Raw genomic sequence first — 16,485 nt, forward strand, 5'->3', positions numbered from 1 at the left:
CGTTTTCAAAACCCATCTCTTTGAAGAGATCCGTTTTTAGAATTTTGTTACTATTTTCGGGTAACCTTATTGCTAAAAACACCAAGTTGTTAGTGTATGGATTTGAGAAGTGGTAAATATATGCCTCATGCCGGTTCATCATCTTCACAATCTTCTTCACAAGCACAGCCTATACAAGCAACCTCTTCGTTAGGAGATTTAAACGTGTCGACCCCTGTGGGGGCAACGATGGCTATGAAGAACAAAACAACTACAAAAATTCAAGAGTCGATTGATAACATGTCCTTGAATGAGTATCGCTCCCAAGGTGATAATAGGGATGTTATTAATAAGCAAGGAGTTCTAAGCCCAGAAACGCATGATGCCTTATTAGCAAGCAACAAGCTTCTTAGCAACAAGTTATAAGAAATAGCTAATGAAGTTAGAAGCGCAAGAGGTGGCCAAGTTGTCAGTCGACAGTGTAGGTTGTGACTCATGTGAGCAAGCTCATGAAAGCAGTTGATGCTTCCCGTAAGTTTAGGGTTATCCGAGTAGCAAGTGAATTAGGAGTAGTTTTGTGTAGAAAAATAGGAAAAAAAGAACATTCACATGATTCAAAAATAGACAAATAGGAAGAAAAAAAATTGTTTCTTTTTACGCAGAAAGTACTCATACTTAAGATTTAAGAGTTGTTTTAACCTGTGAACAATGAGTCTAAAAAGAACTGTTACACCATTAAAACAAAGCAGCGTAACATTTTAAAGAGAGTGACCTAGTTCCTCATTCAACATATTGTATCTAACAATATTATTTGTGTTCTTGTTCGATTTTTTTAACAATAAATTCAAGTGTTTGAAAATCACACCAATATAGTTAGACGACAACCTAATCAATTAGCTATTGTAAAACAGATACTGAACACTTTTATAAAACAGATACTAAACACTTTTTTTTAGATAAGATTCTAAACACTTTTTAACCATCATCATCATCATCATATATTAATGTCTAAACATTGATACATTTAACTAATAATATTTATATGACTCGAAAAGTAAATAACAAACATGAGGTGTTACATTCTAAACCTACTTTGTCCTTCCAGTGACCTATATTTCCCACCACATATACTAGTTGTTGAGAGTGTAGACTTGACTCTCCCCACCCAATTATCATTCCAAAACAAAAGTTGATGACATCTCTTAGGTTAGTTGGAGGGGTCACTTGAATTAATAATATAATAATAGTTTTCTTCATGCAAATCAGTATATGGGCATGAATACACTTCACGAATATTGGTCTTTAAAAAATAAAATATAGAATATTGGTCTTTCAATTATATATAGGGGAATCATTTGGATTCATCTTTAAATTAAATCTATATAATCTTGACGTGACATTGAGTTCTGTTACCATATATTCATGTCAGTATGTGTGTCGTTTGTATATGTATATAGACAACATACAAAAAAATCGGTAATTGACACATAACGTTATCTAAGATAAAATAAAATAACATAGAAATCCTTATACTGCTGACATGGCATTCTGTTATTTGCTAATTCATGGATCACCTAGCATTTACATAAGATAGAGCATAGCTTCGTGCTCCTTCCGTATAATACAAGACATGAGAATCTAATAATGTTTACCTTTTTATGTTTTTAGTAACTATTATTTGTCCTTATCCCATAAAAATTGTTGTGTTAAGTTATTTCTTTAGAAGAAAATATAAATAAATGAAAGAGACTATTTTACCAATTTAATATTTGAATGTTTAATATGAATTTGGAACCATTTTTGGATTCCCTCCTTGTTTTGATCTTTTTTAAGTAATCCAGCGGTCAAAATTTCATCCTTGAGGTAAATAAGTGTAGAATTCGAGTTTCATGAGACTCGTTTGGCGGTTTCACTCACCTATCAGTATTCGGTGGAACACCTTAATTTAGTATATATAAGTAGCCATTTTCGTAGTCTAACTCTCAATGAGGAGAGCTCAACCCAAAAGACTAGTCCATTAGGATAACTTAAATATCACATCAAACACTTTTATTTACTCGATGTGGAACTCCTAACAGCGTTACACTCACGATTATTCATTTTCGTATGTTTTAATAAAGTATTATGTTTATTTCTATTTTTTATTATTATAAATTTTATTTTTTATTAAAAATGGTAAAGGTCTGCCTTTGCACTAATTTTTAGATCTAAATATTAGACACATCCATTTAAAATTATCAACCGTTGGTTGATTCTTACTATCAAAATAAACACAAATGAAAAATAATAAATTAAAAGTAATTAACATAATATTAACTATATTACATTGAAAACTAAAAAATTTAATTATTTTAGAGCAATGCATTTGCAAATCTAATAATTATTATGGGATAGAAGTTGTTTAAAATATATATTACAACAATAATAACAACCATATATATGCATGCAATACATAGGGACCACATATAAAGTTATGCAACTAGTGACATATTACAATGGAAAAAAGCTAGCTATAAAGAGAGAAAGATATCATAGAAAAGCCTAGTAATTTTGGCTTGTTGCATATATATAAACATACATAGAGATGAGAATAGATCGTTTTCAAGGGGCTAATTAATTTTTAGTCGTTGGTTGAACCTTTGGAGGAATCTGAGATGATTTTCTGTAGCATCTGGTTTGTCTCTTCCTCGGACATTCGCTCGTCTTTACTCTTTGATTTTGCATAAGCCTCAAAAAATTCTTTGTTCTCTTTCTCCAGCTCCTTCCAAACTGCACATTATTATATGTATATGTATAAAAAAAAAAAAAATGTTTATTTAATGTACGGATGTAATGTGGTTCATAAATGTGACTGTGATATGTAAGCACGTGTATATATGCTTTATATTTGGATTTCCTTGTGTGGAAGATATCTTATCATATCTTACATAAATGAAACAAACATGCTTACCTTCATTCTTTTTCCTTGATTATTGGAAATAATAAGTGAAGTTGTATTAAAGAGTAACTAGTACATAGCAATTGCTTGCTTTCAATGTATCTAATCATTGATACTTCGCAACCCTAATTAAACTCAATTAAAATGTTTGCTTATAGGTTGGTTAGTAGTAATATATTTTTAGTGTTGTGTTATTATGGTGATTTTGCATTGCTCTATAATCTTTTAATTGCAGATTTTGCATTGCTCCATAAAATACAAAATCTGCAATTGAGCATTAAAGGTGGTTTACATTCAAAACTAGCATTATATTCTTTTAATGTATTCATTCAAGTTGTGTTCAATATGCACCTCAAAAAAACAAAAACAAAAAAGTACAATGGTGGACGAATTACCCCATGCAATAGGTTAATATATTTTTAGTGTTGTGTTATTATGCCACAAATTTGTTGACACCATATAAAATACGAATAGAAGAGTGTGTGCACAATCCAAAAAGAGAAAAAGTAATAATGAATAATTGAAAAATGTATAGGGTAAAAAAAAATTGAATGGTAAATGTTGGTAGTTATTTGTTATATTAGTTTTTCATGTTTTGGATAGGGTTGAATCCAAGACCTCAACTTCTTTACTCTTTAGTTCAAACTAGTTGATCTACACATCATTGTCGGTTGTAGTATTAGTTGTCGACGCTTGTGCCCACAATATTTTTAATATTTTTAATAGTGTATCAAGATGCTTAAACCAAAAAAATGAAAAATAGGGTATCCAAAAGAAGAAAAGTTTTTAGAACCAATATCCATTTTATTCTAAAGTATTTACCAAGTAAAATTCACAAATCCACCATTAAACTCTTTCTTTGTGCATATTAATTAGGGGCATCCCACCCCTACCAAGTCTAATATTTCACATTTCATAGTAACATAGTATCTATTTGAACTCCATATAGCTAATTATAGTTATGTTTGTCTTTAAATTAGGTCTCACAAAAAAAATTTGTAATAAAAAATATAGAAAGTTTAGTATTTGGTTGAAAGTTTCCTTGAACTTGTATCACAAAACACTGAATATAATTGAAACAAATTTTAATCACTAAGGGATTATTGTATAATGAAAAATTAACATATGTACACAAATCAGAATTTAAACATTCTTCTCAATTTTACATACATGATCAAGCCTTTGAGGTTTTAATTAGTTTATCAAAACAAAGTTAACCACCTATATATGGTATGAAAAGGATACATAACTAGCATGGTTTTCAATTGAGGTATCTTGCAAAATAAATGTTCATAGCATAATTGCAACCGTGATCACAAAAGGAATTTAAAACCATGATAACTAACTAGGTATAAGCTCATCAATTCTTAACTAAATGACCATATATCTCTTAATATTCAAACAATATTATTTTATCTATCTCTATAATATTTATCTCTTCAATTTTGCATGACATGAAATGGTATTGTCTTCCAGGTGTATAATATTTTTAAAACAAGATTAAAATTATATAGAAGTAGATATATACCAGTAGAAGTTATGACAGGCTTAATATTTGCATGCTTAGAAAGAGCTTCCATGCATTCTTCCTTTGTCATGTGAAAGATCAAACACTTCTCAATCAAGTGTTGCACCTAATTTAATTTTATGCCAACACATGTCAAAAGCCATGAAAATAACTAATAAGTATAAGATCAAAACAAATAATCAAGAAAAAAAGAGAGAAAATTAAAGGAGTTGAAACTTTAGCTCTTTTTATACCATATGAATGTATGAAGCAGAAGAAGAAGAAGAAGAAGAAGAAGGCTCTCCCATGATCCCAACACTAGCAATGAATTTTCTTAGTGAACTTAGGAAAAAAAATTATTTAAAGCAATGAAAAATAGTATGAAGCTAGGTGCAAATATGATTTGATATATGCAACATAAGGATCTAATCTTAATGCAGGTGCAAGACAAGTAGAGTACCTTATAAAGTGGAGAGGGTGGTAAGGTGGGACCAATAGTCCCACGTGAGAGATAAATGATAAATGGCTGAGAAGGGATTAGAGGAGATTGTAAATAACTATTCTTTGTGATTTTGTGTAATTGACAATAGAGGTTTCTGCCTCCTTCACGTGATTTGTGGGACCTTCATAAACACAATTCCTCCAAAACAGACAACAAACTTAGATCATCAACAATTATATATGCTATTCTAAGACCTAGTGTGAGTAAATACACTGTTTATAGACCCAAAATAAAGTCAATAATTTAACTAGTGTATATATGTTTGAATTGAAATGTGTAAAATAATAATTTTGTATATGTTCAATCATATCTAATCATTTGATGATATTTATATGTTCAACATCTCTATTCATTTAGCACAATGACTAGTCCTTGTTTAATTTTGTATTACATTTTTAATCCCTACGAAAATATCTTGCATGCACTTTTAGTTTTTATTAAACAAAATTTGTTTAACTTTCTATATATTCTTAAGTTTTTGAATGATATTTTTTAGATATTTATATCATTATAAAAAGCAAATTTGCTAAAATTTAGAATTTTTATCTTGAGATGAATTAAATATAAAATCTTAAACGTCAAATTTCGAGATAAAATGTAACCAAAATTTAGGTAAAGATATTTATTTATACAACCATTTGATGATAACTTTTGTGACAATTTTATTTTTTCTCTTCTTATCGGTCAAAAACAATAGAGAGAGAAAAATGAAGAGATATGATAAGAACATCATGTGAGTGTCAAAGAGAGTTATTCAAAAGTTATTGTAAAATGGTTGTGCAAATATTATTTCTATAAAATTTAGAGCAAACAAAGTTCGAAGAATTTTTTAAAAGGACTCAAAATAAAAAATGTAGAGGAATCAATTTTTAAAGTTTGTATGTTTAGACGAATCGATTAACCACCTTTTTTTTTTTAGTGTGACTTCTTTGGCAGTATTTGACATCTCGTTCATCGTTAGTGTGGTATCGGATATGAGAAGTCACACACAACAGTTTTTTGTCGCGCATGCTTTCAAAAAGAACATTTGAGCTTGCTTTCAAGTTATTTGGTTGGCATGTCTTTGGATCATTTGGAAAGAACCCAACTCAAGAATTTTTAACAATAATATTGACTCTTGATCAACTTCTTCATAGTATTAAGCTCCATTCTTGGTGGTGGTTGAAGGAGAATAGCCCTGGTTTTTCCTCTGCTTTTCATTTTTGGTGGTTTTCGCAGTCTCTCTATATGGGGTATTCCTCTTTGTAGCTGACGCTTTTGATTCTTTTTTGTATCTCTTCTGTTTGATGTTTTGACTCTTTGTATTATTACCATTTAAGCACATCTTGTGCTTAATTGGGATAGTTTGTTTGTAATTGACTTTTTTTTTTTTTAAAAAAAGGTGTATGTGTAGAGGAATACAAAATATATTAATCCTTTAAAAATAATGATCTGACCGAAGTCTTGTGTACACCAGATTGTAGCCTATGTAGAACGGTATGACCTTTTTTTTTAAGGAAGATCAGTCTAACATATTATTGTGAAAAATGCTCTTCTCCCAACAAAATATTCTCGCTCCCAATTGAAATGACCAAAGTATCCATGTGTGAGTTAACTCGCGCTGCTTGACTTAAATTGTGCACCTTTGACCGGTGGCGTGAGTTAACTCACGCACCTTTGCCTGGTGGAGTGAGTTAACTCGCGCACCTTTCTGCACCACATTTAGCATTTTTTTTGGACGGTAGTTACATGGTTTTGCAAATTTTTTGCACATTTTTTACCCACCATAATGGTTAGATACAACCTAGGCTTGCATACCCCCTATAAATATTCTTCTTACTTTCACCAACTCTCACATTGTCTCCTCCTCTTCCTTTTACAACAACAATGTTTTTCCATCCTTGTTCTTTCATAGAAAGAGGCCTCTTTGAAAATTTCAGGGATTGTATGAACAGTCAATGGAGATGGCAACGCAATGCAAATAAGTGAGGTTTGTTTGAGTGCAAGGTTGACATTGAGGGTCTTTTTTGCATTAGACAGGAAACATACCTTACCCCAGTCCCCTTCTCCCGCGCCATCTATTTCTCCTTCCCCTTCCCTTTCTCCCCCATCACCTTGCACCACTTGATGTTTAGCTTTACCCCAAGAGGGTTTTGCTTTACCCCAATAGATTTAGATTTACCCTAGTCCCCATAATTGCCCTATTACGCTTTTTATATCTTACTTTATCCATTTGTGTAGGAATTGAATGTCAAGACACCAAGCAAAGAATAAAAACAAAGAAAATGTGCAAAGGTTAACTCGCCATGGTGAGCCAATGGCGAGTCCAATGCGAGCAGAGGAAAAGAGTTCCAAAGACCACTCACCCCCAACTATCAACTGCGAGTGCAAGGGGATAAATCTAGCAATGGCGAGTGAAAGATGAGTCCAGGGCGAGGAGGACCAAAGAGAAAAGGACTAGAGTTCGCCATGACAAACAAAAAAATCTTGCGAGGCAAGCTAAGGCGGCCAAAACTCCTCAGAGCTAATGTGGCGGAAACCCACTGGTGAAGAAACATCAACTCTCCATGGCGAGCATTTACTCGCGAGGCGAGTGTATCAGAACAGGACTATGTATAAAAGCCCATTCACTCATTCCAGTTAGGATCTTATCAAACTTTTAGAGAGAGTTGCGGGCGAATTTAAGAGATAAACATAGAGTTAGAGTGATAGAAGGTGGATTCTTCCATATTTGTTGAGAAATCACAAGTTTGTATATGAATCTTCATCTTTTACTTCAATCTTGCAAAGTTATCATGACAATGAGTAGCTAAATTGAGATTATTCTTGCAATTTATGCTTATGTTTGATCTAATTTCTATTGAAAAATACTCTTGAATCTAGGTTTAGAATAATCATCTATCAAAACAGGAATTTAGACATGGGATTTATGTTTTGATAATCACTTTGAGTATCTAAGCTTCATGCTTTCGGATCGTTTAGTAGACTGAGAAATCGTCAATTAAACAATACGATCGAATATTGGATTGTTTAATAGTTTGAGAAATCAACGATTAAAAGATACGATTGAACTTCACAATATCATTTAGACATGAATGATGTTGTCGAGGGATACATGATAATATCGCTTAAAAGCTAGAATCTGTATATATGATCGTTAGGCTATATGTGATACTTGATCAATGAACTCTAATCCTAGAAAGTTTTATACCTTATTACTCTCAACTTTTATTCTTGCAATTTAGTTCACATAGTTTCAAACAAACAACCAAATTAATCTTTAACTTAAAATGATAATCGATGTTGAACGGTTTATGATATCACACTAGTCCCTGAGGAGACGATACAACAATACTTACTTTTGATTGATAGAAAAATACTACATCACCTTCACCTCCTAATTCTTCTGAAGCAGATGTAGTTTTACCTCAATCCCCCTTTTTTAGACAAGAAACATACCTTATTGTAAATGTATCGATATAATAATAAAATGAGATTTTATGTGTATCAATTTTGTTCTTTTATTTATTTGTGTTTATATTTGCATTTATTTTATGATTTTGGCATCTAAATAATATAATGTCTTCGTAGACTAATTAAACCCAGCATGAATTCAAATAAAATTATATATTGAATAAATTTGAATAAAGTGGCACAAATACACAAAATCAATTAAAAAAATATAATCTTATTTAGTTTTAATTTCATCAACATTACATTCTCCCTAAATATATGTGGTATCATCATGACGTTGGATTTAAGTTGAATTGTTGAAAGTTTACTGAAAATCTTGGCATTGAAGTGTTATTCTTACTGTAGTGATTTGCAGCACCTTTTGAAAAGTCAAAAGAATGAAGAGAACACAACACATGTATTCTAAACAATCAAATGCCCTGCCATCACAGAATGGAATGAATTCCAAGAGGTTACTTTGAATTGAATATTACTGCCCTGCCAACTGACAAGTTTCAATTGACAGAGGAGCACAATACAAGTCAAAGAAACCTCTTAGAGGTGCATTCCCGTCATCACATACATGAATGCATTCCAATAGGTTGCTTTGAACTTAATCTTATTGCCCTGCCAACTTACAAGTTTCAATTGACAGAGGAGCATGATCAAGCTCAAAATAACATCTTAGAGGTGCATTCCCTGTCGTGACACTCATCATATACGAAGGAATTTGATGTGATAACTTATATAGCTAATTCTGTAGAATACATGTTGCGTGTCTCTTAATCTTTTGACTTTTAAAAGAGGCTTGCAAATCACTAACACTTCAATACCAACATCTTCAGCAAACTAACAAGAATTAAACTTAAATTCACACAAAATAAAGACACTACATAATAATGATGCTACCTAATCATAATCTTCTGGCGAAATCAAACTGTTGAGAATATTTTCAGGCGATCTCAGCAACGTGACAAACATATAGATCCACGAGAACATGTTGTGCTGCCAAAAAATTGAGAACATGCTCCTCACGTCGTCGTCGTTCGTTAATTCTAGCTGACGGAACGTTATTCTCCCCTCGTCCAACGTCGGACATTCAATGAAAAACTCATTCAAACATTTCATCAAACACTTCGAGTAAAAATTATACATAAACTCTAAAACTCATAACTACAACGTAAACATGCAAATATCTAAACAATTAAGCAATATAAATCATTTACTTATAACATTGTATAATTTCTTGCCAAAAAAAATAAAATTAAAACAAACCCTAAAACTAAAGAAATTCTAATTTAAGAGCAAAATTCTAGCATATAAACATAAATAGGTCAATGGTGTTTGATTATGAAAACTTACTTGTTATTGGAGTGTTGTTTGATTTGAACTTGAAGGAATTTTGAATTTGGGTGATTTGAGAAAGATTTTTGAGATTTTAGATGGGAAATGATGACGTGAGGAAATGAGGTTCTATTTGGCCTTTAAAAAGACACGCAGCGTGAGTTAACTCACGCAGAATTAACACATGTGTGAGTTAACTCGTGCATGGGCATTTTCGGAAGTTTGGTTGGGAGAAGACCATTTTTCTATTATTATCATCCTAGGCACAAATATCTCTCATCAACATAGAGAGGGTCTAAGTTGGTCACAAACACAAATAAAAATGACAGAGACACACACATAGATAAAAAAAATTGAAGGATAAAAGTAAAAATGATGTGACTAATTTTTTTTTTTTTAATTCTCTCCATTTATGAATGTGTGCCCAAATATTATTTATTTCGGTTTATGATTGGGTAAGAATTGCTCCATCAGCATAATATAAAATGGGAGCACTCACATAAATAAATAAGTCTTACACAGGCACAAATACAAATAAATAAGGTTTGGACACACTTACATAAATGAGAAAAAAAATAAAAAAAAAATTAGTCACCTCATACAGTTATTTTCTCTTTTTTTTTTTTCAATTTTAAATGTATACCTAAACCTTTTTTATTTATGTTCGTGACTAAATAAACAATTCTCTATAAAATGGTTCAACCCATCACACACTTTTTTTTTTTTTTTTTTAGAGGAGAGCATTCCAACCCATCACACATAGAGACTATTCAAAAGTCAAAACAAAATCCAACACATTCATAATTGATTTGTGCGTAGTAAAAATTGTAGATCACGTTTGGTAAAAAATAATTAATCGTAGATTCCATCTATGACTTTGGTTTTTAACTACACTACCAAAATATATATAAAGAAAATAGCATTTTTCGCCTCTTTGATCTGATTTTTCGTCTTTTTAAAATTATCCTCAACTTTGAATACAAATAGCACATATAAAAAAAAAAACAAATAAATAAGAGTAAATTCAAATATTAAAATAAAAGTGTAACAAACATGATCAGAGTATATATATGTCAGGTTTTTCTTACTTTATCAATTAAAAAGTGTTCTTACTTTATCAATTAAAAAGTGTAACAAATTAGATTAGTATATCTATACTTACTTATTTATTATCCCATTTATACCCTAAAACAATTTTTTCTAAAATAAAGATTGATGTTGGTGTCATTAAACAAAATAAGAATTCAGATTATATTTTTTTGTTATATTGTTTATGTCATTGAAATAGATAATCATGGTTAGTTTGATCTGTTATAATTTGAAAACAACAAATATTTATATTATTAGTTTTAATCAAAATCAAATTTTCATAGAAGAATGTTCGTAATTTTCAAACATGAACATAATAAAATTAGCGAAAAGATTTGCACGTGAGTGCCTTCGCTAGTAAAAATAAGATCTGAGGTGTGTCTTTGTTGATGTACCTCTCGATTTAAAACTTTGATTTCTCATGATTTTTTCGCTTCAATACTCCAAACTTTGATGGAAAATTTAGAATCATCAAAGTTTGGAGGAAAATCTCATAGGATTTAAAAATAAAAGTTTGTATAGGGACCAAAAATATATCAATTTTAAAATAAAATAAAAAAAGTGGTAGCTTTTAAAAAAAAAACTTGGTATCCAGTCTAAATGCCGATTAATTTGAGGGGTTCAATCCCACTGTTTACTTGCAAGGGATCCCATTTAAAGTTAGAATACAGCTCTGTATGAATATAGCCCATCAAAAATAATGTTAGTGAAAATCAAACCCGAAACCTTGAAATAAGCACACTCCAAACTTCAAAACCAACTGTTGTGTTAACCCCAAATGGGTTAACAATTGGTATAACTAAAGTCTAATGCTAATTGTAGGTCTCTTTTGACCATCTAAATTGTTCTCACTCCTAAGCACATGTATCTCTTATTATAGAGAATAATGCAACCTCTAAAGCTCATATACTTCAAAATGGATGATGTATTGTATCTTCTATGTATCTTGCATCGATATCTGCCTGATACGTATCAGGAGAGTATCCGAAGATTAAATTTTATTTTATTTTAAAACAATTATCTGATACTTTTTAGATACATCTGGGATACGAGCGATAGGCGGTGGAAAACCGAGATGTGCAGGCTACCTGATGTTTTTATTATATTTGGTATATTTGTAATTGACTAAGTAATTATGTTTTCTATTTAGGATATATCATATATGTAATTGACTAATTGTTGCTTTCTTTATTATCAATATTACTTACATTTATATCTCTATTGTTGTATTCGTCTGTTTTGTGTCTCTTTGTTTGTTTGAGAACAATGTTATTGTTGATTGTTGTATGAAGGCAATTTCATTGTTGTGTCATATCATTTTTCAATGTTTGTTTGGTTTAGGTATTGCGCCAATTTTTTGGTTTTTGAGTTTTAGTCCATAATCTATATTTTGAGTTTTAATATGTAGTTTAAATTTAATATTTTATTGAAGTATCTCAGCCGTATTATATCTTTGAATTTTAAAAAATTTCCGTATTGACATATCGGTATCGTATTATATCTATATCGTATCATATATCTGAGCTTCATAGAGTGCAACCCATCACACACGTTCATAATTAATTTCTACTTAATAAAAATTGTATATCATCACTAGACACATTTGTAGATCATGTTTAGTCAAAAAAAAAAAAAAATTGTAGATCACATTTACCACTTCGCTTTTAATTAAAATATTAATAAACAAGAGGCATATCTTTGTTACGTAGCTCTGAATTTAAAACTTTGATTTAAAAGATGGATTTGGTATATACGTTTACGCCATGTTAGTTGGAGATTAATCTATGGCAAAATTACACAATTAATCCCTTAACTTTATTTTAGGTAACATTTTCGTCCTTTATCTTTTTTTTTGTCACGATTTAGTCCTTTATGTTATAAAATGACAATATCTTATCATTTTGTATGAGATTTTTTTTAAAGAAATTTGATTTTCTAGACTTGTATGATGAAGATTTGCGTTTGCCTATGAGTTTGATGATTTTTTTTTTGGAGTTTTTGATTATTTTTTTCATAAAAAAGGATAACTATGTTGTTATTTTATAACAAAAAGGACTAAATCGTGACAAAAAAAGATAAAGGACGAAAGTGTTACCTAAAATAAAGTTAAGGGACTAATTGTGTAATTTTGCCTTAATCTATAAACTTAATAAGTTAAAATTTGTCAAAGGCTTACCTGGTTTGAAATATCAATTAGATGCTATATGTGAAGCAGGCCAAAAAGGAAAGATTTTAAGAACTTCTTTCAAAATAAAGAACATTATCTCTATCTTCAGACCCTTAAAACTTCTTCATGTTGATCTGTTTGGATTTATGAGTATTGCATCTATGGGAAAAAAATATGGATTAGTTATAGTTGATGACGATAGCAGATGGACTTGGTCAAGTTCCTCATAACTAATGATAAGGCATATGATGTGTTTAGCAACGTTTACTCAAATACAAAATGAAAAAGAAGTGAAAAATTTGAAAGTCATAAGTGATCATGGTGGTGAATTTGAAAATGAGTCATTTAAAAAAGAACTGTGAAAAACATATAATTCTCCATGAATTATCTTCCCCTAGAACTCCATGACAAAATGGAGTTGTAGAGAGAAAGAATAGACATCTACAAGAAATGGAACGCACCATGATTCATGAAACTGATATGGTAAAGTACTTTTGAGCAGAAGTTGTAAACACGGCATGTTATGTTCAAAATAGAATACCTATAAAAAACAAAACACTATATGAACTCTTCAAAGGAAGAAGACCAAATATATCTTACTTTCATCAGTTTGGATGTACATGTTACATTTTTTGAACAACAAAATCCATCTAAAGAAATTTGATGTCAAAGCTTAGAAGAGCATCTATTTAGGATACTCTAAATGTTTAAAGACATACTAAGTGTTTAATTCTGAACGTATTTTTCATGTGTTTTAAGAAAAAAACACATGTGAGAAAAGCAATTTTCAAACAATGGTATGATAGTGGGCCGCTGCTTGAACATGCACATGGTTCCAATTATGGGTTAGTTAATTAGAACTAAAAGAAATAGACAGTTTATTTTCCCACCCACCCTCTTTAAATTATAAAATCTGGAAAATGGAGGGTTTAGAGGGTTTTTAGCATGTTTTAGAGGGTTTATTAATGTGTTTTTCGGATTATATAATATGAAGTCCATATAAAGCACTAGAATTCAATAGGTGGAAAAAGAAACATTCAAAAGGTCAAAAGCTTCATTGGTTAGATGGTTCCATTTAATCGTCGTAGTTGTGAGTTTTTAGTTAATGGTTATTGTTGTGAGCGCTTTTCTTCAACCATTTTTTAAAACTCGTTTTGTTCAGATTTATCCACTCTGACAGTGCAAAAAACATCTTTTTTAAAAATTTATTCATCCGAACGTGAGAAAAATTTGTAATTTTTCTTGTCTAGATTGATAAATTCGAGGAGAGAAAATGTGGGGGCTATTTATTTTTTGTCTTTAATTTCCTAAATTTAGTTCATAGCTGGGCCTGGTCACAAAAACTCAAGGGTTATGCAACCAGAGATTCAAATAACAAGAATAATTAGAAACTCTTGCTTATAAACACCACCACATCATAATCTTGATGTGATCAATTAATTACGACAAAGTTGATTATTCATGACTAAAGACATTGTGATTTCTTTCTTTCTGTATGCACCAAGAGCACACGGTCCAAGTTGTCTGAAAAATAACATGAAACTCCTTCTAACCGCCAAGAAGATCATTAAACTGATGTGTGTGCAAAGAATCTGATTATGTAACACATAAGATATGATTAGCCACTTTAAAGTTCCTTCCCAAAAAATTCACATTCAACAAAAATATGTTGTGCATTAATAATGTAATGGTAAGTCAGATTTTCGCTTTTTGAAAACCTATTTTTTAGCAAACGTTATAATATTCATGTTTTGTAAACCGATCTTGCATTAATAATGTAATGAAATTAAATATGATTTTTTATATTTTTTGACGCGTAAATATTCATGTTTTTTAAAACTAAATAAAAAAGCTAATTTTTTTTTGGAGAGAATTTTATAATATTTTAGATGTTTCTACTAAAAATTCATTAAAAAAATATGAAGGTTACACTTGATTTGATTTAAAAGTTGAGACTAAAACTGGTGATCAAAATTTTATGAAAATCTAAAAAGTCGAAGAAGTTTTTTTAGAGAAATTAAAATGGTAAGTTATTTATAGTGACCAAACTTTTTTTTTGTCCAAAAACTCATGTGATTTACTATTATTTAGAGGTATGTAATTTACTTTTATTTTGAGGTTCATGCGTGATGTAGTAAGTTGTATTAGCTAGAGAAATAAAAAATAAAAATAAAAAATTACTTCTCTCAAAAACACAAATAGTGCTTTCTCCGTCCCAAATGAAGCATTTGGAGTATAGTTTTTGGAAAACGAATTTAGAGCATATCTTTTTTTACGAAAGAAAATGGAACCACTAACTAAAATAACTATTTATTGCGACTTTAGCTAAAATTAAAAAGAAAAAAAATTGGAACTGAAAATGGGGGTTGGGTAAGGGAGGCCCGCACGTGTGAGTTCTGCAAAAGTAAGCAGCGTCTACACACGACCAGCCTATCACCCCTCCAAAAATCATTGCATCATGTTGTTAGATGCTGCGACCGGCTCCCACCAGTTCGCTTTGTTTTCCTTACTCATTAGTTTAAGGCAAGTTTAAATGTTGCTTCTACCTTCTTATTTATAACACCTCATGTTGGGTCATGAAACTAATATAACCGATGTGGGACTATAAACTTCAAAAACTATATACTATTTACATTGCAATATTGCTACTGAAATTGAAGCATTCATTGAAGAGTAGTGTTGGAACATTTCTTTGGAGCTGTCTATCTATACTTTTATTGACAGAAAATGATTGAAAATGTGGCTGATAAGTATACAAAAAAGTAACAGTATGTGCTGCAAAAACCATATGAAAGACGATATGACAAATGCTGGTATTTTAACAAGACTCACGTTTTGTTAAGAAAATATGTTTGGATCAATTCATCGCCTAGTTTTTTGTTCTTCAACATGAACAAACTAAATAAAATCTGGAGCTGGGACAAATTAAACAATAAAAAGAGTAAGAGAAACTTAAATCAACATGGTATTTAAAGAAGAACTTGGAGCAAAACTCCCAACTCTAAAAGAAATACTGCCATATTTGACATAGCATCTGCAACTTGATTAGTCTCCGCATAATATTATAAACCCGACAAACTTTTCCGGAGAAAGTTTTCTATCTCGGTTGATAATTACTAAAACAAACTTTTTCTGTTTTTAAATAATATTTTATCTTAAATCTTTAATAACTCCTTCAATTAATTTATTTCTTAGATTACAAACATGAAACTCAAACGTTCTCCTTGCATACGTGCGCAATCCTCCAAACACGCTCCTCCAAACTCACATGCACACCTTCCATATGCGCTCCTCTGAACTTGTACAAGCGCCTTCTACACGCACTCCTCCAAACTGACATAAGAGGTAAAAGTTTATTAGTTGCTCATTCGATAGTCGAGTGATTTCTTTCATCCTCTATGGATCCCATAGTTTTCTACTAAACATGTTTTCTAGTTTAAAAATTATCTTATAAAGATTGATTAAGCCTGAGTGGTGAATTTGGATAAAATTGATCCATATAAAAATTTATTATTTAGGGATAAATA

At 30.7% G+C, this 16,485-nt stretch overlaps 1 protein-coding gene and 1 non-coding gene across 2 annotated transcripts; both read right to left on the reverse strand.

Moving 5' to 3' along the window:
• Positions 1-2,376: 2,376 nt before the first annotated feature.
• On the reverse strand, positions 2,377-4,849 carry LOC11446852 (uncharacterized). Its single transcript, XM_003621736.4, has 3 exons — positions 4,679-4,849; positions 4,446-4,551; positions 2,377-2,748 (listed from the first exon to the last, which is right to left on the reverse strand). Exons 1-3 carry the CDS (start codon positions 4,730-4,732, stop codon positions 2,600-2,602), a joined length of 309 nt encoding a protein of 102 aa, XP_003621784.1. The 5' UTR covers positions 4,733-4,849; the 3' UTR covers positions 2,377-2,599.
• Positions 4,850-15,330: 10,481 nt separating this feature from the next.
• Positions 15,331-15,485, reverse strand: LOC112416897 (U12 minor spliceosomal RNA). Its single transcript, XR_003007407.1, has one exon. It is a non-coding gene; the product is annotated as a U12 minor spliceosomal RNA (small nuclear RNA).
• Positions 15,486-16,485: the final 1,000 nt, after the last annotated feature.

The sequence above is a fragment of the Medicago truncatula genome, chromosome 7 (genome assembly GCF_003473485.1).
Source record: "Medicago truncatula cultivar Jemalong A17 chromosome 7, MtrunA17r5.0-ANR, whole genome shotgun sequence".
Lineage (NCBI taxonomy): Eukaryota > Viridiplantae > Streptophyta > Magnoliopsida > Fabales > Fabaceae > Medicago > Medicago truncatula.